The sequence below is a fragment of the Corvus hawaiiensis genome, chromosome 20 (assembly GCF_020740725.1).
Source record: "Corvus hawaiiensis isolate bCorHaw1 chromosome 20, bCorHaw1.pri.cur, whole genome shotgun sequence".
NCBI lineage: Eukaryota > Metazoa > Chordata > Aves > Passeriformes > Corvidae > Corvus > Corvus hawaiiensis.
Window position 1 is genome coordinate 784,841 of NC_063232.1, and position 23,195 is coordinate 808,035.

A 23,195-nucleotide genomic window follows, 5' to 3' on the forward strand; every position below is an offset into this window, starting at 1 on the left:
GTGAAAGGGAGAGGCAGGGATCAGACCATGTGTTTCCTCATGTGTTTCCCCTTCCCCCCTGCACCTTGGTTTTACAGCTGCAGGAAAGATCAAGCCAGAACTGAGAAAATTGCTGAGTCAGGCCATGTCTGTGGGGCCTTGGAGAGGCTGTCACAGCGCTGGGGCCAGAGGACAAAGCCTGCAGCAGAGCTGAGCAGCTGGAGAGACACCGCAAAGTGGGGACAGGCAGGACACAGCCACTGCAGGCACAGGCAGGAGGCACTGGGCAGCAGGGACATCGTGGAGCCCTGCCTAGCAAAGATGAAGAACCAGAAGCATTTTGTATTAAGAGAACTGGAAAGAGGATGCAGGTTAAGCCTAGTAGGATTTAGCTACTCCTGGCTATGTTAGCATAAGGAAGAAGGCTAGAAACGAGCATGGGTGTCTCTGTAAGCTCCCCTGCAAGCTCAGAGCTCTTCTGGTGTACAGCAGTAGTCTCTAACAGTGACAAACATGTCCTGTTTTTGCACAACAGTTCAAAAGGACACTGAAAAATCTGTTAATAAAATGCTAGAGGCAGGATCTGCCCCTTCACTAGAAGAGCAGCTGGACTGACTGCAGAGAGGAGCTGCAAGGAACCCCCAGACACTCCCATGGACTCCAGCTCAGAGCTGCACCACCACTGCATCTGCTGCCAGAATACTCCCTGCTCACTGCACTGGCAGCAGGGCTGCCACTGCCTTCAGTTTGAAATCTTATGTTGCCAGGTGTCCATTCGCTGCAAAGCTCTTCGCCTCAAACCCCAAACTAGTTATTCTTGGCAACTGAAGCAATTTGAATAGCACAGTAGAAAAACATAAGGAAAGAACACATCAGTGGAACTGGAACCTGCCTTGGCAGCACAATGGTGTTGCAGATTTAGTTTCCACAAGAATTAAAAACTGAACATTAATGTCATCCTAGCAGAAGTGTTCAGTTAGCTCTTGCTAAGTCAGCTACCCTTCCAGTTACAGACTGGCAGGTGAGAACTGATAAGGCCCACTTAGTGAGAGGTAAACAGGTAATTACTGCTACAGAGGTGTATTCAGCATCACTACAGAAAACATCTCCCAAAGTAGGACTGCATTTCCTACAAATGCAGTCTCAGCACAAACCCAGCCAGTGTTTCAGTGCAATAGCTAAAGACCCAGATCACAGTAGCTTTCCTTTCTCCTTCCAAACATGAGTTTCCACAGATTCCACTCCAGTCCATAGCCGTGACTGCAAATGGCTCAGGAATTTAGGCTGCATGGAGAGGCATCCCACAGAAACTGTCTTGTTATACCCAGACAAAATGTACCAATACAGCAGTGCTTAAATCAGACCTTTAGCAGTCAGCCGGTGGTTCTACAAATACTACACTTGACCCACAAAGCAAGACCAAACCAGTTTCAACACACAGAATATCCTGTCTGAATACAAGTGGGGCTGACAAGCCCTTTGAGATCTGCTCTGGGGTTTCTCCCAGCTTAGCTGTGTGAACAAATGCTAAGAGTCTTTGGTGTTTGTGCTCAAATTGGCTCTTTCAGAGCTATTCTGGACACCCTTGTGTTTCACAGGAAAAAGGAAAGAAAAACCTGCAACCTTCCTTCTTCCAAAGGGAGAAGGCTGAAGGCCTGTGCAAAACTGCCCAAGCAGATCAGTCTCCTCAGAACAACACCTGTGGGTTTTAGTCAATTGTTTCCTTAAAACAAGGGAGGATAGACAAGGGCATAGCTTCCAGAATTCACTAAAATGAGGGGGAAAAACACTTAATCTGATCTGCACTCAGAGAGTTTCATTCTACTAGCTGATGCTGCCATGAGCCACTCAGACCTGTCTCTATAGAAATTATGGGAAATTAAAGTTAGAAGACTTCGTAAGAAATGTTTTACTTTGTGGAAAGTTTCAGTTTTGCTCATAAAGACAAAAGGCCTGAGATGTTTTTCTTGGCAGATAAAGAACAGTTCTTAAGGAGACATACAAAAAAGTCAGGAAGCTTTAAAAAACAAAATCTCCCTATTTCAGCTTATTTCAGAGGAGCTATGTAACTGTATTTTAAAGCAGGATTTAGTCCTCTAGCTTACTCTAGAAATAAAAGGAAAAAACTGCTCTGGAAGAAGAAAAATGTTGCTAGAAAATTGGTAGGAACCAGGTCTGGAGAGGTTCTCCAAGAGCACTGCAGGCAGCATGAGGGGCATGGACACGTCTCCCCGTGACCGCACTTACTGACAAGCCCATTATCTCTCCTAGCAATGTCTCTTAGCGGTGATGACCAAAAATCAATCTGTAGTTCTCAAGCTGTAAGACCTAGTAATTATTTCTTCTCTTCAGTTTATTCAACATCACTAATAACTAAAAATAAAACCTCACACTGGAACCTGCAGGCCTCAACAATAACCCATACACAGCAACAATGAGGAGCTGAAGACTTCCTTTCCAAATTTAGATTGTTTCAAACAGAAGTGAAAGTTCTTTGATAAATCAACAAACCCACGTTTTAGAAGCACATAAGGAGAGCAGAACTGGGCAGGAGGGTGCTAAACTTACTGCAAAAGGCTTCTGAAGATTTCCAAGGCGCCAGCCCTGAGGCTTCTGGCTTCGTGCTGAACACTGGGGTCAATGACCTGTTCTGGCAGCATCAGATCAGACCAGATCAGAGCCTGGATCTGCTGCATCCCAGCAGCATTCCTCAGTGCCACGTTAATTACTGCTCTAAAGAGCAGCTCACAGCCTCTGCTATTAGAGCTCTTCCATGCGGGATAACTACTAATCATCCTATCAGGGGCACTCCGTAGCCCCGACCAAAGCATGATTCCTTACTCTGCTGCTTAAGTGTCCTGTGATCCTTACCTGCTTCCCCAAGATGCACTCAGAACCAACTGGATGTTGTCACTAGGCAGAAAAGGAATGAGAGACCTGGCCTCTGCTCACTTTGGAATACACACAGAAATGACAACTATATTTTAACTTTAAAGACAGATTTTGAACAATCTTGAGCTCAGGTGTGTAAGTCCAATGAGATTTGGATCTTCTATCTACCTCCAACCGCAACAGCTCAGACTTCAGCCCCCTGTGCTGCACTTAGAGCCGGATGAACACCAGATACCTGTGATCAGCCTGAGCTGTGATTCCCTCAAGCCCCAAGAGCAGGGCCTAAGCTAAGGTTTGAGTTTCCACCTCAGGAATGCTCCAGGGCTCATTTTAAACAGGTTGTGCAAAAAGCAGGTTCACAATAAGGACACAGAACAGGTGATTGTCACCTAGCACAGGTACAAGTGAACACCACAGCTGCAGCAGTGATTACCTCATGTCCTTGGAGCTGTGCAGTGGGAGCAGGGCTGGCTGGGACACGCCTCGGGGATCCGTAGGTGGCACAGGAGCTCTGTGCAGCTCTGGCTTAAGGCAAAAGGCCTCTCTGACTACCTGTAAACTTTGGTGCTTCCCAGTTGTCCCACCTTACAAGCAAGGCAGAGTTTAACTAGTTTAACTGGGGACTGATCCTGTTCTAGATTCTGGGGGCTACGACAACGAGGACTGGCTGCAGGAAAAGCTAAGCCAGAATGCCAAACTGTTTCCTAATCATGTGCTACTCTGACTAGGTGCAGACTCCCACCAAGAAGCAGGAATGCCCATGACACTTCCATGCACCACTGCACACAAGTCATATGTTGGAAGAATTCCCCGTTTCTTTTGGAGCAGGTGTGTTTCCAGATTCAGAGAGCCTCTGTCCCCCAGATTCACCTGCTGTGGCAACTCCGTGCTGCTGGTAGTGTCGACTGTGTGGGATTGCTCCACAGGAGTGAGAAATGAGCAAGGAGAGAAGTCTGAGAGCTGGCTGAGTCAGGATCATCCATACATGACTGTGTGCCTTTCACCACAGCAGTAATCCAGCCAATATATTCTCCAAGCCCCCAAGCAGTGGGAGATAGCCAGGCTTGCTTTCAGTACCATTTTCCTTTTATTTAAAAAAGAAAAAAATCCCTCTAAGCTGAAAATAAGGGTAAGAAATATTAACCTTAAAAGAAAGGTGAGGGTTTATCCCTCAAGCATCTGATAGACTACACTGTCTCAGTTGGAAATATCACTGTAAGCGAAACTATTCCCTAAATAATTTGGTATGTCACATGACTTCTTTGTTAAGTGTTCCTATTTATGACCAAACCAGGTGATAAATTTGTGTACCCCGAGCTGACTCATAGCTGTACATCTGTCTCTACCGTGCAGCTGGAACACCGATCGGGGCTTTCCTTGGGTAAAATGCAGTTCACAGCATTTGAACTGGAGTAGCAGCCCAAGTTCTGCACAGGTGGGATCTGGGCAAGCTTGGTCACAACCAGGAGTTCAGCTGGACACAGCTGAGGCTCAGCTTGGCTACTTCCCTGATTAGATCAGTTCTGTGCACGCAGCAAAGGTCAGAAGTCATATGCAGAGACTGAGGCTTGTGTGGCACTGCAGGCTGTGGGTTCCTGTCGCTGTGTGCAGGCACAGACAGACAGAGCTCCCAGCCAGGCTCTGCTGAGCTCCTGCACTGCAGCTCCAGGGCTGGGAGGGTCTCCAAGCTGGCTGCAGGAGATGAGCAGGAATAATGCTGTGTCACCAGAATCCAGCGACCACACAGGTAGCCTCAGAAAGGCAAAGACAGCACAGAGCCCTACTCTGACATTTCATTTCTTGCTTCCCAATCAGTGCACCATGGAACCCAACCCAAGGCAAGAAGCACACAGAGCTTGACAGAAAAGTGAAGAGTCCCTTGTCCTATCTTCATATTGATGATAACCTGCTCACCAGAGCTTGTCCTGGGAACTCCAGGTAAGTGAAAACACTGCTGCTGAGTTTTTGTGTCAACATTTAGATGTGCTAAATTCCATTATGATGTGGAAATTCTGATCATAACTGTCACAAAGGAAAGATGAAGTCTGCAGACTAGATAATCATATATGGTCTTCCCTCCTTCCAAGTCAAACAGAATCTCTGTTGAAGACTACTTTGTACATGAAGTGCACAAACTTAAGAAAAGAGTCCTACAAAAACACAAGACACTTCAAGTAAAACAAATGTGTTGCATATATGCAAAAAGTAAGATGAAGTAAGAGACTTTCTTCTTTTCTTACATAAGACCTGCTGGGAAAGGAAGTCTTTTCAGCTGAACAAAGCTCATAAACATGTGGCTACAGGTTGCAGTTTGGCCTGAAAAATTCACTACTCCCACTACTTCCAATTCACAAACACAGTTGTCCTTCCCTTATGCATACCACATGCCCAACTTCCAGTCTGCAAGTGTGGACTATTACAATCCCTCTTCCTCTCCTCTCATGCCTCCCCCCATTTTCGAAGTGTTTGTTTCTGCTCAGAGATTGCTTGGTAAGATAAGCCTTTTCTAGACAAATTGCCAAATGAATTGAGATAATGCCTAAGCAAGTTCAGACAGATTTAATCCACAGGTACCATTCAGCCACTGTGAACAACTGATTTGTGGAGAGTAGACTGACTTATTTGTGGCACAGCTGGAGTCAGGCTTTCTGATCTGGTACTCTGTTTGCTGAAGGTGCTGAACAGAGGACATTCCTGAGGCAGAAGCCAAACTGATCTTTGCACACAGGGCCAGGAGTGTCTCTATCACAGATCTAGTCTGGCCAGAGAGCCAGGAAGACAGCTTTCCCAAAGTGCAGGCAGAATGTGCGCTACTGCCTCACCCCGACACTCCCACCACAACCAGTTTGGAGGAAGCTGCCGTGCCAGAGCCACTGTAGTCAGCTCTTCTGAGGAAAGAACCCAGTTAGAAAGAAGATACACCTGCAGTCTAAATCCACTCTAGGTCTCGCAGTTCAGCCTTCCTGCCTCACCTTTGCTGCAGTGAAAAGTGGGGGGGCTGGGGGAAGGTGTCCCACTTAGTCTGGGGATTCCCACAGCTCACCAAACCAGCTGTTTCCAGCTGAGAAACCACAGGAACCTTTCCTGCTGCCAGCACCTGCGACTGTGTTCTCCTTCTCACCTCCAACAGACTGGCTTGAGCTGCGGTTGGAAATTGGATGTGCTTCACTACAGATGTCTAGTCCCACCAGCAGTTTCCCAGCCAGGGAAATAAATCCAGAAAGATACTGCTTTCACAAAGAAATACAGCTAAAAATAATATGTTTCTAACTTTGCAAAACCAATTTGAGTCATACAAGGGATTAGTGTAAGGACAGAGGTAGACTGACAGAGCTATTTCTTTCCAAAGATGCTTGGAACAACACTGGATGCTCACTGCCTGGCAAGACATTTTTTACTCTCTTACATATGAGTTAAAATTACCATTATTTTCCATTTCAGTTTTGTAGTCAACTTGAGAAGTGAGTAAACCTGCTAAGACAGAACTGAAAGCACAGACCAGCACTGGGTAAAAAGAAAAACACTCAAGCACTTATCGGGCAGTACATATAAAACTTAAAAAACCCAAAGCAGACCTTGTGGCGTCAAAGAACCCCATCTGCTAATAACCAAACTAACAGAACCTACTTTCCACGACAGGGAAACTCCCTGCCCTTCTAAGAAACGGCCTTCCAACATGTGAAACAGGGTCAGCTCACATAACACATTACACTCAACACATCCTTTGCAAACAATTCCCACAGCCCTTTCTTTCCCCTCCTTCCTGTATCTCAGTTCTCCCTGCACTCTTCTGAGCCACCGTGAGTGCTTATCTGTACCTGCCAAGGTCCAGTCTGAAATCCTTATCTACCATGTGCTTTATTTTGAGAACACCTTACAAGCAAGAGGAACGAGGAAGGACTTGAAGCATTGCAGTAAATGGGAGGGAGCTAAGTATGAGCCCAAGTGCCCTTGGTTAGGTTGGTGTTCTTGACCTGGCGACATACACATGATGAATCATGTGCCATACGTTACAGCCACCTGAGGCACAGAGGGAAGCCCTGGCAAAAGGACCACCAGTGTGTCTATGTGAAAAATAACACAAGCATTTAGATGAGTTTGCACTGCTGTGTTAGGCTGTGGATTCCATTCACCTTACAACTACTTTCAAAACTGCAGGGCTGTGCTCACCTTGGGATCAGAAACAGCCACGAGCATGCACTGCTTTCTGTTCTGTACCTTCACTACACAGTTTACCAGTTATACTAATGGTACTAAGTTTTCGTAATTCTTTTTCCTCTGAAGTCTTTGCACAGAAAAAAAGCCCTGTGAGGGTTCAGCCCCAGCCTAGATGAGCTCGCAGTTCAGGACAGACATACAGTACAGATGTGGCTCACAGCACTGCACCACCAGTAGCCACTAATCACGACCCACAGAGCCATTTGGTGACTCGCTGAGGCCACCAGGGAAGCACAGCAGGCCCTGGAGATCTCCGAGCTCCCAGCTGCCAGCTCCACTCCGGACTCATCAGGAGCTGCCTACGCAGTCCACCCAGCAGTACTCGGCTCCCTGCAGGACCAGAGCTCGTGTCTGTGCTGACACAACCCCACAGGCAGAGGCACACAGCCACAGTGGCACTGCTGGCACAGGAATCAGGGCACAGGAACTCCACCTGGTACCTGAGACAGCTCTGGGCCCACCTCCCTAGGGTGCATCATGAGCAATGACAGCTTGGGGAAGCAAACACAGACCTTAAGCTCCTGCAGTCCGGCTCTGTGATTGCTGCCTGGCACAGTCAAGCACAAGACTCAGGCTATGCCTGACATGTATTTTGGTACATGCAATTGAACAGTGCAAAGAACATGGAGTCTGTAGCCATGCCCACAGCTCCACATGTGAGCAGACATCCAGCACTTGGTTGAACTCCCAGAGAAATCACATATTGGACTGTACATCAAAGAGATTTTCTTCTGATCATAAATTTTATGATCATCAGTCAATGTGGCACCCATTTGTTTGAAGAGGATTGCGTGCACACACTCAAGAACTATCACTAGAAACAGCTTTTGTTGCTTTAAGAAGAGCCTCAAGATGATAGAAGGCCTTTATACCTTGTGAATAAAGGTTTTCTTTTAGAAAAAGTCCGCTAGAAAAATAGTGATGATCATTTTCCGAAATGATGCTGATTGACATTGTTTGGGCATCAAAAAGGCCGTCGGCAGGGCTGCCAAAAGGCTATACAAATATTGTTTCACAGAGAATAGCCTTTTGAATGCTATTTGGAAGTGACAGGAGGAAGAACAGCACTATAAATTTGGGGGGAAGAACCAACCATAACAAAACACCCCACAAAACAAACCACTCAACCAAACAAAACCACAAAAAATATCAGAGAAAGAATAAAGGAAGAATGATAGATTGCCACGAGGTTGTGCCAAAAGCTACCTACAACCTATTGTTTCACAGTTTTCTTCCCAACCTTAATTTCTCATGTGATGGATTTTTCAGCATGTAGGTTTATTAGAGTTACAGTGTTGTGATGATCTTTCTTCCTAAAAAAGCCCAGTGCTCTATCCAGCTCCACAGTCTCCACCACCAGGTAGAGAAGAGGAGCCTTAGCATTTACATCAAACTTGAATCAAAGAAGGGGACAGGAAGGGATTGTTTGCTTAGAGCAAAATTACCTGCACAGAAGGTAAAAGGAAATGTTATTTAAGTAGCTAAAGGTCAAATGAAGTAAGGAAAAATACTTCTACCTTCCCTTTCTAAATACTTATGCAGACTTTTGTACAGATTCAGCGCTTCTTTGAGAGCATCACAACAGCGCATGTTTCGTGCTTGAAGAATTGCGTATAATCTTTCTTAACAGCAAAACATCTCTCCAGCCCGGCCCATGATGCTGTTTGAGCCACAGCAACAGAGAGAAAAGGAGGATCAGATTAGATCAGTGAAACTGAGCCAGGGATAGAGAGACAGGCCCGGAGCAGAGGGCAGGAGCCATCAGGAGCAAGCACCAAGGACCTGAGGCAAACGGGAGTCTTCCCAGCTCGTCAGGACAGCGGTGTGGGGACGCACCTCTTGCCAGGGAGCCTCGAGTCACCTCTGCTCCGCGCCTCACATCGCATCCCGCTCCACAGGGACGCGGGAGCCCGGCACAGGCCGCAGGGCGCGGCGGGGCGACGGAGCACGGCCTCACGGAGCTCCCGCGCACCCGCCCGGCAGCCCGGGGCACCCGCGGGGCTGCCCCGCACCTGTCCGCGCTCCGCCGGCACCGCGCTCCGCGGCTTCCATGGCGGGGAGCCTCGCGCCGCGCCGGGAGCACCGAGCCCGCTGACAGCTCCGCGGCGGGGCCGGGGCGCCGCTACCCCCGCCAACACCGCTCGGCCCACGGGAGGAGCGGGCGCGGCGCGGCCCCGGTGCCGAGGGGACAGGGCGGCGGGCAGCGGCAGGCCCCGGGCGCGGCCCCGCTGCGGCGCCCGCGGCTGCCAGCCCGTGCCGTACCTCCAGCGTGCGGATCTCCTGCTGCGTGAGGTCGTTGGACGCGGCGCACTTGGTGCGGAGCCCGCGCAGGTTGGAGAGCGAGATGTCGATGAGGTCCTGCAGCAGCCCGCACTGCTGCAGCGTGCTCCGCACTGCCGGCAAGCCCCGCGGCCCCGCCGCCTCGCCGCCGCTCCGCTCCTTCCTCTCCAGCATGCCGGCGGCTCGCAGGGCAGCCGCTCTATCCATCCCTCGGCATCAGGGAGGCCGGGAGGCGAGGCGGCGGCGGGGGAGCGGTGGAGGGAGGGCGGGAGGGAGGGAGGCGGGCGGGCGGGCGGGAGGTGACCCGGCCCGGCCCGGCCCGCCCCGCCCCGCCCCGCCGCACTCGCCGGGCAATCACCGCGCGGTACATGCGCGGCCGCCGGGCTCCGCAAGCACGCCCGCTCCGCCCCCGCCGCCGCCCTCAGCGCCCGCTGCGGGCCCGGGGCGCTCCCCTCAGCGTGTCCCTCACCCCTCATTTCCCGCCTCACCCCTCAGCGCCCGCCGCGGGCCCGAGGCGCTCCCCTCAGCGTGTCCCTCACCCCTCATTTCCCGCCTCACCCCTCAGCGCCCGCCGCGGGCCCGGGGCGCTCCCCTCAGCGTGTCCCTCACCCCTCATTTCCCGCCTCACCCCTCAGTGCTCGCCGCGGGCCCGGGGCGCTCCCCTCAGCGTGTCCCTCACCCCTCATTTCCCGCCTCACCCCTCAGCGCCCGCCTCGGCTCCTCAGTTCCCGTCTCGCTGCCTCCCTCTCCCCTCTCCGCGCCCGCCTCAGCCCCTCGCCGCCCTGGCAGCCTCCCCTCAGGTATGTCAGGGCTTGCTGCTCGCCTCGAGGAGCCCGCTGCCGGCTCTGCTCCGCGCCCCTGGAGAAAGCAGGACCTGCCCAGCCCAGGGCAGGTGTGAGCGGGCATTACGATAAACGTATTTTCGTGAATATAAGCTTTGAGTGCAATAGGTGTGTGGGTTCATCCATATCATGAGTAGGAGGGCATTTTATGATAGCCTTGTGGAATCCCTGTGGTTTCAGCTTTCACAATGGAGATGTGAGAAAAATAGTCCAGGTAGCTGCATTACATTTGGTTTCATAGCCAGCCTTTCTGATGGGCTCACACAGAGCTGAGCTGTCAGTGCAGGAACCACTCATCTCCCAATTATTAGAATTGGGACTGTTCATCTGACATGAGGGATCCAGAGAGGCAGTTAGGTTGTACCTTGCTGACAGAAGAAGGCAGCCTCCTTAATTTGCACTAAATTGATACCAGGTTTTAAAAGCTTAAATGACATCTGAGCCACATGTGGCAATACAGAAGGGAGATTCCTGAAAAAAACCAAAAAACCCCCCAATTTAGGACATGAGGCAGTGGAGCAGGGCAAAGCAGCTGACACTGAGCTGTTTTTCTCATGGTTAGATAAATACTGGTATCCACATTAGTTTGGATTTGCATCAAGTAGTGTGGCATATGCTGTTTAGTAATTTTCTTAAGAATGTGGGTCAGGTTAAGTATTTGATTTCATTGTCATTATTCACATGCTGTAAATTTCATACGCAGTAAGGGCTTTGCTGGATTAGGGTTTAATTAGTTTGCCATCTGATGAGTCCTGTGGTTTTGGGAAAGTAACTTTGCTTATTACCTCCATATTTCTGACCTTGTGAAAAAGCCTTTATCTACGTCGTCTGCTCTCAGGAGCACTGGAAGTTTAATACTGGAAATTTTAGTTTCTAGAACTCTTGACGGGTTGAAATCCTCAAATACATGTGACTGTGGAACTCAGGAATGTTGTTAACAAGATACCATTCTTGTAGACATTCTCTGCATGCCCACCTGAGAATATCCATTTGCTTATAGACAAGAGGCCGAGTGCGTTGCATAAGAAAGCAACGTAGGAAAATTGTGGGCCGTGCATCACAAGATACTTGGCATTCCCTGCAGTGTTTGTGTGCTGGGAGTGCCGGCCTCATTACCCGGCTGCCATCCGTGGGCAGCATTCCAGCCCCAGCACACAGGGCTGCCCTTGGGCCTGCAGGAAAAATGTGCTGACTGAACACTGCCTGTGCGTCCATCCCTGCTCAGCATCGCTGCTGCCTCGCAGGTTGCAGGGCTGGCGCCTTCCCAGGAGCTCAGGCTGCTGTTCCACCACAGACCTTGTGTGCAGTCCTGGTGGTTCCAGTTGTCTGGAACCACAGCTCTCTGTCTATAAGGAGAGGGGGTAAAAGCACTGCTTATTGGATGGTTTGAAAAGAGAAATACCAAGGCTGGACCATGCTAGAAGGACCATGAGAGCACGCTGAATGTACTGTTTTCCCAGAGATTTCCAGAAGTGACCTATTTCATGTTGTACCTTACACATTTATTGATGCACTTGTTAGGATTTTTCTTCTAACGTACAGTTTATGTGGGGTGGACATAAGAACTGCATTCTCTAGAGGAAAACAACTGTTTTTTTCTTGAATTGAGTGAACCATACCCACTTGTCAACTTGATTCCAATGTGAATTGTACAGTGGCCTTTTTTGCCACTGTGTTAAAAAACAAGAGTTTTGAAAACAACCATAAAATGTGGAATGCCTGAACTGGATCAGAGAAAACTGCTAAGTCCTTGGTTAAGCCACTGGCCTAAGGATTGAGGTGATTTCTCTTCCCCACTGTCCCCCGTCTCTCTTGCCCACACAGATCAGGTTCTAGCTACCCCAATAAAGCCCTAACCTTGCTAAGTGCTCCTGGAAGTCCCGGCCTGTAGACCATAGCAATGGTCTTGGACTCAGTAACATAAGCTCACTGGGGAAAAAAGACCTTTTTTTTATTCCTGAGGAAAGAAAAGCACTGATGCATTTCGCATGCTGCCTGTATGAAAAGCCTCTATTACCTTTTTAGCTAGCTTGCCCTAATTTCATTCAGCTATCACAACACTGAATTTAGATGATGAGACTGAATTACTCTATTTGATGTGTTTAACACATAATAGAGACCTGTTTTAAGAAAATGCAGTGTTGGGATTTGAAGAGCTGAAATGTTAGGTATTTCAGATAAAAGAGGCCTTTATTATCGGTGATTTTCCCCTCAAAGGCTTCCTCCTACACAGCCATAGGAGTATTCCTCTCCCCGGCACAGCACAGGAATACACAGTAGCTCTGGCATGCTCCTCTGCTGGGAAGCTGAGAAACTTAAGTCCTATTTTTAAACATGCTGCTGGATATTCTTGTTAGGATATACAGAGAAAGTGAGGATGGTGAGATGGTGTTCCCAGAACAAATCCTCACCATTTCCCAGTTTAGATATCTCCATTGCCTGCAACTGAGCCAAACCAGTTCACACAAGTATAAGATATGACTTGCAACTTTAAGAAAAATTTTAGTTTAGGGCCACTTCTTCCATGGAGTTTTTCCTGCTCAGCTGTCTGTGTCAAATGGCACAGTCAAATGCAAGGGATGGACCAGCAAATCTGCAGGTTTGGCAGTGGTGGATCCCAGTGAGTCAGGGATAGATACAGGAAACTGAACTGTGTGCTGACAATAATGGAGGAAGAGATGTGAAAATTAAACACTACTCTTGTTCTTAAAAATAATTTTCATGAGTGGGGAAAAACAGTTGTGCTTGGGCAATCTTAAGAGAATTTCTGCCCCAGAAGTGGAGGGCACAAGAAACTGCTGTGTAGCTTCACTCAGTGTTTTCTGTGGCCAGGTGTCGTGGTTTAACCCCGGCTGGCAACCAAGCACCATCAGCCACCCGCTCACTTCCCCTGCAACAGAAAGGAACTTTGAGATGGGACTGAGAGGAGGAGGAGTGGAGTGATGTGTTCATCTTACCTTCTGGAGTCACGTGAGTAAACAAGAATTGCAGCTGTTACAGCAACCAGAAACTTTCTAGCTTTAAGAACGTAAGAATTTTAGTTGTCTATAAAACAGATAAAACCCTCAGCATTTATTTTTAGAGTAATCCCATGGGTTTTGCAGTCTTTCTTTAGCATTAGCTGTGTTGCAATAGTGCTGCCTTTTTGTCTGCTATTTATCACCAGTCACTTCTGTTTAGACTATAAACTGTTTGGGGCAGGAAGAGTCTTTTACTCTGCTTGCACAGCAATGCCTGAATCTCAGCAAGAAGCCTCTAAGCTCTGCTGTAATATAAATACTCAATAATGACAGTCCCAGAGGCCTTAGCCCCCACCCCACTTGGAGCCCTGCCAGCCCGTGAGGTTTGTTCTAGCAGCAGACGTGCCAACAGTGAAAAGTGACAAATTTTGTTGGCAAAAGATATTCATAGGTCTAACAAGGATAAGAAACACCCGCCTTTAGAAACAGAGGCTTATGTCTCTCCAAGGATAAACACACCCTAGATTGACTCATGCTGGCATAATCCCCTTGTGCAATTTGTATATTGGCATTAGATATGTGTGTGAGGCAAAAAGACAAATATTTGGTTAACAAAACAACACGGGGATAATAAAAAATAATTAGGCAGCTTTACCTCTCAGAACACTGCAGCAGGTGAGCTGCTGCTCTTCCCCTCAGACAGGCATATCACTGCAAGCAGAGCTTCCTAATGTTTGTTTTATTTGCAGCAAAATAACCAGTTTATTTTGTTAAATGCTATAAGAGTAAAAATAATTAATAAATAATTAAATTCATCAAGTCCAGTAGCGCGCAGTCTGGTGAGGGAGGGGGTATATACTGTGGTGGAAAAAGCAGGCTCATATTCCACAAGAGAGCTTTGTCAAGCGTATTGCATAAGGAGATTACAGGCCTGAGTCTGAAACAGGCTGAAGGTCTTAGTTGTGTTTGTCATTAGCACGCTGTGAACTGCAGCACAACAGCCCCTCTTTCATCCGGGTGAGAAAAGGCTCCAGGTCCATCATTATGTTTCTGGAGCCGGGACTCCACGTGGCTATTAGCTTCATTCCCCAGAGCCCTTTCTTGGTGTTTAAATAAAGGAGAGGAGCTGGGTGGGTTAATCATCTGCTCCCATTATTCCCGTGCGCTCAGACCCGTTTGATGTGACAGCCCTTTGGAAAGGCCCTGGGTCCAGACTCAGCTGTGCACGCCCTGCGTGAGGCTTGTCCTGCACTCAGGCTTTGCCAGTGGAGTTACATTCATTAGCAAAATGAGAACAGACTCCTCCCACTCGTGTGCCCTACGTCTGTCAGCAACTCTGAATCAATGCCAGGTTTTCTGGCAAAAGGAAAAAAAACCAAAAAAAACCAAACCAAACTTCTCCTGATGCAGCTACTTGTGTGTGGAGATTTTACCACCAGCTCTTGTCCTGTTCTGTGGGAGGCCTCCTTTCCAGTTCTGCAACCCTTCCTCCACATGTGTGTGTGCAGTGCCTCACAAGTGGGGTGACCACAGTCATTTCTCAAGCAGTACATTGTGTCTCTCATTACATACCTAGCGAGAGGGCTGTCCTGGGATCAACAGGGCCTGCTGGATAATCCACATCCCTTTCCATGGGAGGAGCAGCACCACAAAGACCACTAGATCCAATATCCGCGTTCTTCCCAAGATCCATCTGCACATTTGATGTAGCTGTGTCCCTCTGCTGTGCGTGGTGGGACCTGGGAGGAGCTATTGCCATCTTCCACTTGTGAAACATCCAAGAAATCTCTTCCTGTGAAGCATTCTGGTGCATGTCTTGGAGCCCTCAGTTACGCAGTGGTCCCTGGGGAGAGCCTGCATGCACTGACAGATCTGTTTTAGAAGAGCTGCAGGAACTCTGCAATGGATGAAATGAAAGGAGCTGACTTCTACAGGTTTCTAAACATTAAGACACTGTAAAAGAGGCTGGGCCAAATGATATGAGTGGAGGGACTGCCCTGATGCATCTGATGGGCATTGCCTGTGGCATTCCTTCATTGGAGGTGGAATTCTGCGTGCAGCTGCCTGTGCATTCTGCTGCTGCTCCTGGCCTCATGGCCAGCTCCTGCTCTACTGAGTCAGGCTCTTGGAAACCAGGTCTCTGAAAAGCCTGCAGATAGTCTAAAAGCTTACAACATTATGAAGAATATTTAGAAACTTAAACCTGTCCCCTGCAAAAAAATGGCTCAGCGGGAAGTCCTTAGATTGATGAAAATATAAAATTTTATTCAACTATCAATCATTCTTGCTCTTGGTGAGTTGAGAATTAATCTGCAGAAGAAAAAGCAAGCACAGATCTTTTGTTCCTTCCGATTCAAAGTCCTTTGAAATCAGTGTCTTCCCAGTCAGTAAGTTTTGGATTAAGTCCTTGTTCCACCTTCTTTTCCCCTATCCCTACAGTGCCATGAAAATTCAGGCTGTTTCTCTTTACTTCCTTCCTCTCATAAAATGTCTAATAATCAGCCATCTGGTGTCCAAGATGCCTTGAGTATTAGGGCATTTCCTTTATCCAGGGGAGGCTTGTGAGAAGAAAGATAAATGTGTCCATGACCCATCCCTGCTGCGTGCTGATTAGGGTCTGGCAGTTTTTCTTTGTTCACAGTGATTACAGCAGTGCTAAGTTGTTTAGGAGAGAAACATATTTAAAGGGAGAATCATGGTTTCTGATCTACTAGATTTCATTACATTACTTAATTATACTTAATGAGAATTCTGTAGAACAGTATAACACTTGTAATACATGTTAAGGACAGAGTGGGATTTTGAAGGGAAGATGCAAAATGAGATCTATAGAAAATACTGTGTATCCTAAAGAACTGCAGTCTGGAATCATTCTCATTTTAATTCTGCCTCACAGTGGCACCCTATTTTTCAGAACTAGATAAAAAACTTAACCCTTTCCTTTCATTCTGTATTCTGGAGACTACAGCTGCAAGACAAGCTGCGTGCAGAGCTCTGTTCAAGTGAGCGTCAGTCCCAGGGAACAAGGGTTCTGTGTGCTGTGTAAAACTGGGTCAGGTCTCAAGGTAGCCAATGGCTTGAGATTCAAGTTTAGGAGGAAAATATTGAAGGGCACAGAGAAACTGTGACAGAGCATCCACTGGATGATTGCAGTTTTTTAAAACAAAGCCTGGAGGGAGAGGGCAAGTCAGACTACAGTGAAAACAAAAGCAGCAGAAGAATCTGCAGTCTTAGCTCTGAAGTCAAAGGAAAAAAACTACCCCCTTTTATTCTGTGACAACCTGTAGGCCAAGTTCGTGACATAAAGGAGGTTTGTGTCTTGATTTGGGAGTGCTTGAGAGCTGCAAATTTTTTGTTGCCTTGACTGTGGTGGCATGAAGAGATGCCAGCAAGGTCCTGTTCATATTCACAGAATGATGTTCCCATCCCATTAGGGTGTAGGCAGTCACTAGACATTTGTACCAGGAGCCTTCATTGATGGTATGTTATAAATAGTAAACGATTTTCATCCAACAGGAGTTTGTCAGGTAAAAGAGACATAAATAGAAATGTCCTTAAAATACCTTTAGGCTGTTTCTGTACACCTTGGTTCTTAGCAAACACGTATTTCTAACTTATTTTTTTCTCTTGAAAGTCACCTCACCTTTAAGGGCATGTACTCTCTTAATCCCTGCTTGAACTCTGCGTACAGTTCAGGCTGTGGATTATGGCACCCATACAATTTATAAGCTATTTAGTGCACCCATTAATTAACCAGCTAATAGCACACATAGCGTGAGTGTGAGGAGTAGAATGGCTGCCCAAACTTTCTGTGCAGGACTGTGCAAAGCTTCCTTTAAATGGAGGCTCAGGCAGTGTAAAGAGCCAGGGCTTCATGCATATGCTTAACTTCTCACACAGGAGACACACGCTGCCCAAACTACTCACCAAGAAAAAGTGCACAAGCAGATAAACCTTTTTCCGATGATGCCAGAGAAAATAGTGAGCCACATATTCTGCAGTCTACTCAAAGTCTTTATAAAATCCAATGGGCATAATTTTTACATTAACTGTTGACTCAAGTTTCTGATGTTGAAAGCATACCATGGTAGTAATACTCTCCATTTGGATTCTGGGGTTATAATGTATGATATTCCTAAACATGGAATCATGACTCCTTAGACAGAAAATGCTAGAAAGCACAGCCTGTCTCACTACCTGATTTCTGGAAGTAGCTGCCAGTGTGGTAGGGCTCAGCTGCCCCAGTTCTGCACAAGTGCACCCTCTGATCTTGCTGAGAGTGTCTGGGGAGAGAATGGTCTTGGCCAGTTCTTGTCTGCATTTGAATTCAGTCTTCTGATTTTCTGCTCGCTCTTCTTCCTCTGTTTCCATCAGAGTCATTGACTTTCTCAGTAACACCATCCCTGGAAATAGTTTGCACCGGAAGCAAGATAAGAGAACATGAATGCTGGCAGGAGCTGAGCCAAAGTTTTGAAAATTCTGGCTCTTACCCCACAGCACCAAATAGGAAACCCTCTGCATTCATGGCAGACAAATGAACAGGAAGGGACAAAGTAAACCCTTACCACTTTCCCTCATACTTGAGTTTAGTTTTCTCTGATCCAGCAGCTTGTACGTTCTACCCCTGCTGTGAGTGCAAAATGGGAGAATTCAGCAGCTGAGGAATAGGCAGCTGGCCCTGGCTGCTCCTTCTGCTATGCACAGGGTCCATCCACTGGTTCTGAGGGGGAATATTGCCTGACAAGACCAGAGTGCTTGATCATGGTAAGTGTAGAAGGCTCAGTGCAGGAAAGTGGTTGTGCTGAGAATGTTGCATAAGCACAGAGTTAATTTCAAGTCCATATCCATACTTTAGTGCATTGTTGGCGATTGAATCTTGGACCCAGACCAGCAGGGAATCTGAATCATTTATTCAAAGGAGTGAGTTGGTTTTATACACTTTTCTAAGCACAGTATTTCCTTATATGGTGTGACCTATCCTGTGTTGCCACATCAGTAACACACTTTCTCTATGTCCTTCCATGGGATGATCACTCGCTGTTCACCCGTCCGTCAGCTCCCGGCAGGCTCCTCTCCATAGAACCCTCTCCGTAGGGCTCTGCCCTGTGACACCTCCTCCCCCCAGGGTCTGGTGGAGACAAGCTTCTCTGTGCTGCCATGTGCTCCTTTGTGCTGCCGTGTGCCTCTGCAGGCAGGTTTCACAGCTCGTAACTCAATTGTCTCTTATAATTCCCCATAGTGCATGATTTTGGAAACTGTTTCAAGGCAGGGAATGATGACCCTGTGGTTGAGACATTGAGACTGGACCAGTCTGATTCAGTTCCTGGCTCTTTTAGAAAGTATAGCCATGGGCAAATCATCTTATCTGTCTGCCTCCCCCATGAACCAGAGATGAGAAGGTTTCCTCTGTCTGATATGTCTATTTAAACCATAGAGAGCGCTTAGGAATTAAACGTAGAAGTTTAAAGGGGTAGATGTGATCCACATCTGCGCTTCCCAGAACCCTTTTCAAAAGGTCAGATTTTGCCCATTACAATGGGCATAATAAAACATGAATCCATTGGTTTAGTGGAGTTACTCCACATACTCACTGAGCTTAGTGAAGTCAGAACTTAGAATACTGGACTTAAATGCTTGATGTGGTGCTCCTTTGATGAGACTATGGTCAGAGCTATTTGATAGAATGCCTCCGGCTCCCATCCATCCATGAACCCCCTCTGCAAACTCTTCCAAAATCAAGAGCCTTGTTCAATTGTATTGCCTGTCTTTTACCAAAACATGGAACAAAACATCTCTTCTCAAACCATAAACATTGTAATTTACCCCAAACAATTCACATTTAAAATGGGAAATCAGAAATATCAAACCCACAAGCTTCCAAGTGTTTTCATGAAGGATAATCAGGATGTTAAGGGTTGCATATAATTTTATGTAGATGCTCAAGCTATGAAAGAACCCATGTAGTCCTTTTCCATTCTGCATTTCTGTTAAAAAATGAGATGTCTGTAGAATTTCAGCAGTTGTTGGCTGTCCTAGATATCTTCAAAGTAACGTGCTGTTCACCTGTGCTGCACGGCTGGGAATTTTAGCTCAGCCAATGCTCCCTGTACTTCCTCCACATCCTGACCCCTCTGGTATCCTTCAAACTGGGCAAGTTCCACCGTCACCAGTTGTTAGGGGCTGCAGGTGCCTCTGTGCTCACATCTCCACTCTGCCACAGGAGAGAGCTGTTGGGAGTACCCAGTGGAGTTTGCCTACAGCCCTCTGCCGAGCAGACACAGCCATCTGCAAAGAATTACCACCCCAAATGTGCCGGTGCCAGCGCCCCGAGACTCTCAGCTCAGCAGGACGGGTGCAGTCGGCATTGCTAACGCTCGGGTGCGCTCACAGAATTGCATCATTCAGTGCTGTCAGCTCCTGCTCCTCAGACAATGTGTTTTAGATATTGGCTGCACAGAAGGTCGGCTTGTGCTAGGAAAACAAACCAGTTGCTTTGCTTAGTGCAGCAGTGAGGGAAGGCTGGGAATAGCCTCTGACAGGAGACATTTTGCCTTGTTAAGCGTTGTTACTGTGATGTGGTCAAAGCATTTCGACCCAGCTTTTAGCAGGCCAGACTTAATGCGCTTCTTTTTCCACGTGGTGATGTGTAGAGGGACTAATCCAAATTGGCTTCTGATTGCATTAGTCACTCCACAGACAGCTCCCAGTCCAAACCAGTGAGTGTCTCGGTGCGTGAGGCATGTGGGTAGGGGTGGGCTGTGCTCCCAGCAGAGAGCTGGGGCACAGAAAGTTCTGCTCCACATGCTGTGCTGCCTGCCTGTAGGAAAATACTGGGTACATCCAGGCAGCTTGTGTGACTCCCTAATAAATTATGTATTTATTTCAAACAAATGTCATAGAAGGGTAAAGGTATTAGATACTTAGATAATTAAATCCCTACCTGATTGGGGAAAATAATCTTATGATGGAAGTGCCAAGCTGTAGCATGAACTCATTGCTGAATAGACAGCAAAGAAAGGTTCTCAGAAGTGTCTTTCCCATTAGAAATGCTTTGCTTGGAGCTTGCTTGTTTCCTCAGTCAGGTTATCCAAGCTCTTGCAGTCAGCACAATCTGACATTCCCAGAGTAGCTTTACTCCCAGAGAACCAATTGGGAATTACAGAGGGGAAGGAAAAGTAAAGTTATGCATTAGCAGCTGAGCTGAGAAAAGAACACAGAGGGTTGCACCTTGGGCAAGTGAAAAATCCCCACATGGACTGCAGTGTGCTGGGTATGCTAGGGGCTTGTGCCTTATGGAATATTCCCAAGGGTCTAGGTTCTAAGTGTACATGGGGTTTTTTCCTAAATGGATGGAGTTAGAATGACACAGCCTTGCCTCACTGGGGACACAAGAAAAGCAGCCAAAACCTGCCTAATTAAGGCATAATTTATGTTTCTCTTCTGCAGCAGCTATTGCTATTCTGTTAGACAAATAAAGCAGCACATTAGGAAAGCACATAAACTGTGCTGTCAGGGAGACCTGACTTTGGTTCTTGTTTCCTTTTGTCCTTTAATCCCACATACGGCATCTCTGCTGAGAGCAGATTGGTAGGAGCTTGTGAATAATGGAGAGGGGTAACACTGAGCAAAGTCATCCCAATGCACATCTGCTGCACACAGTGTTTGTATTTAACCCTTGCTTTTTAATAGGTGCTTCTAAGGTATGTGGATTGAGGTAGTTACATGCAGAGAGATCAAAAAGATACCACAAGAAGAAATAGTAAGACTACCAGGAGATGCAGAAATAGTAAACACCTGCTAGGTTTGGATTTTTTTCCCCCAAGGTATCTATTTTCTATGATGAAGTTATCATTATAGATGTGTTAAGACAGCCCCACCAAGATGCAAGGCAGGGTTAGTAAGTGGTGCAGTAACCTGGAACAAGGATGGGCCCCTCAGAGATGGGTGCAGCTCAGGTGCCTCTTCCTGCATGTGTTAAAGAAGCAAAATCTACAATATATAAATACGAAGAAAAGAGGGCTCTGAGGAGAATGAGGCTGTGCTGCCAAAGGCTGGGTTTGGAGGCAGCGCACTCTGGAGAGGACAGCACGGCACCAGCAGAGGAAGGCAGAACTGGCTGCCTCCTCCTTGTGTGCCACATGTAGCTCTGGGCATGTCTCACAGGTGATCTTGTGATCTCCTTGTCAGCTGGGGCTGATAGAACTTACCTAGCTGTCTCTTTCACAAGGTTTTGCAGGAGGTTGGTTATTTTATTAGGAGTAATTTATCATGATGACTCCTATTCAGAGAATTTTTTAGAGGTCCTAGTAGGCAAACTCTAAACTCGCCTTTAGACATGAGTGCTGTTCAAAGTCCTGCAGGACCTGGGAAGGGCAGGGTGGAAAGTGTCTGCCTGAAGCTGTGGGCTACTGGCAGAACTGAGAAGTGGACTGCAGCTGTTCCATCTGGGAAATGCTCTGTAAGTCTGGAATGATATAAGAAATTGTTGACCCTGAAAATCAGGAAACAGGCTGGACTGGCTCATCCTTCACATGACTGGGCACTCCCTTCTGATTATTACCTGGGGCTGTGATAGCAAAGAACAGGAATGCAGTCACGGTATCACAGAAGGCTCTGACCTGGGCTCTCCAGATGTGTGCTGGATGGTCAGGACACCTCCCTGCTGCTCTTGAGAGCTGCAAAAACAGATGAAAGGCAGAGTAGCATGCTGCAACTCCAACAGAAGCTTATCTGCACATGGAACATGCAACTCCAACAGAAGCTTATCTGCACATGGAACAATGCTTGTAGGTCAACTCTTCATACAAATTTTGTGATGAAATTATTTGGCAAAGAGGAAAAAACCAAGTGATTAAACACATTAAATCCTCCTGACCTGGGCTGTGGAAGATATGATTCAGGTGATAAGTTCTAATAGCCTTTTGCACTCACAAGTGCAGTGACAGCTACAAGGCTGAATCCTGGGAATCAGAACCTGCTGGATCAATCCTGGCTAGCTGGCTAAAACTTTCTCTCCAGCTTGCAGTACTATTTCATTCTTAAAACTGAAATTGAATCCATTTTATCTTTGCCAAATCGCAGACTCCATATCCATTTACTTCAGCACGCAGAAGGTGAAGGGCTCTCTTCCCATGGATCTTGCTGCAAGCTCATAAAATCAGTGTTTTCCAGGGCTCTTAGAGCTGGACCCATTTTCCTCATGGAAGGATCCTGATTTCCAAACATCTTTAGCAGAGAAGCTTTTGCCAGTGAAGAACCTGCCCAGCCTTACCCCTCTCTGCAGGAGTTCTGGGAAAGGCTGAGTTACTGCAGTGGGAGGGTTGTGCTAGCTCACACATGGAAGTGAGACTTGCAAATTCAGGCTGGGAGTCCCAAGGGCAGTAGAGATTCCCCAACCACTTGAAGCAGTGATCGCTGTACTTCCCCTCACACACAGAACAACCTCAGAGAACTTATACATAAAGACAGGAGAAACAAAAAGCCACTGGCAGAAAGAGACAACAAAAGCCGTCAGGAGACACTCTCTTATCTGCAGCTTGCACTCAAATAACCCCAAATGGCTGCTTATCTGTAGCAACAGTGGAGTTCTTACCGATTTAAAATTGGGAAAAATAAACCCCAACAACCCAGCCGGGGAGGGCTTATCAAGTTCCTCAGATAACTGTTCTGCAGTGATGTCAGGAAAGGAGCAGATGATGAAGCCACAGGGAAAATGCAGTCCTTTTCTGTCACTGGGGATGAAGGATCTTGTCTGCTAAACTCAGGTGAAAATTTGAAATATTGACATGTTTGGGTTGTGCGGGACTGAGATCTTAACACTCGGAACTCACAGTAAAACAGTCACCAATTTTCACACAGAATGGGGCTGTTTAAAGATGCTGGGATAAAGGAGTGTGGACGCTTCTGTGCTGTAATAGGAGTTTCAGAACAGATACCAGTTCCCTATGAAGGCTGCAAACATGGAGGACTGATGTTAAAGATAGAGTAGTGCTTATTTCCTGTTCCCTGTGGACTTCATCCAGTG

General features: G+C 47.2%; 1 protein-coding gene across 4 annotated transcripts in view; it reads right to left on the reverse strand.

The window, feature by feature from the left end:
* The window catches only part of KSR1 (kinase suppressor of ras 1), a 50,311-nt gene extending 40,682 nt beyond the window's left edge, over positions 1-9,629 (reverse strand). For all 4 annotated transcript variants that reach the window (XR_007207759.1, XM_048325004.1, XM_048325003.1 and 1 more), the window contains exon 1: positions 9,352-9,629. Coding sequence is in view for 3 of the 4 variants with exons in the window: in XM_048325004.1 (XP_048180961.1) it covers positions 9,352-9,576 (225 nt within the window). In the remaining variant the exon portion in view is untranslated. The remainder of the gene's footprint in view (positions 1-9,351) is intronic.
* Between the last annotated feature and the right edge of the window lie 13,566 nt (positions 9,630-23,195).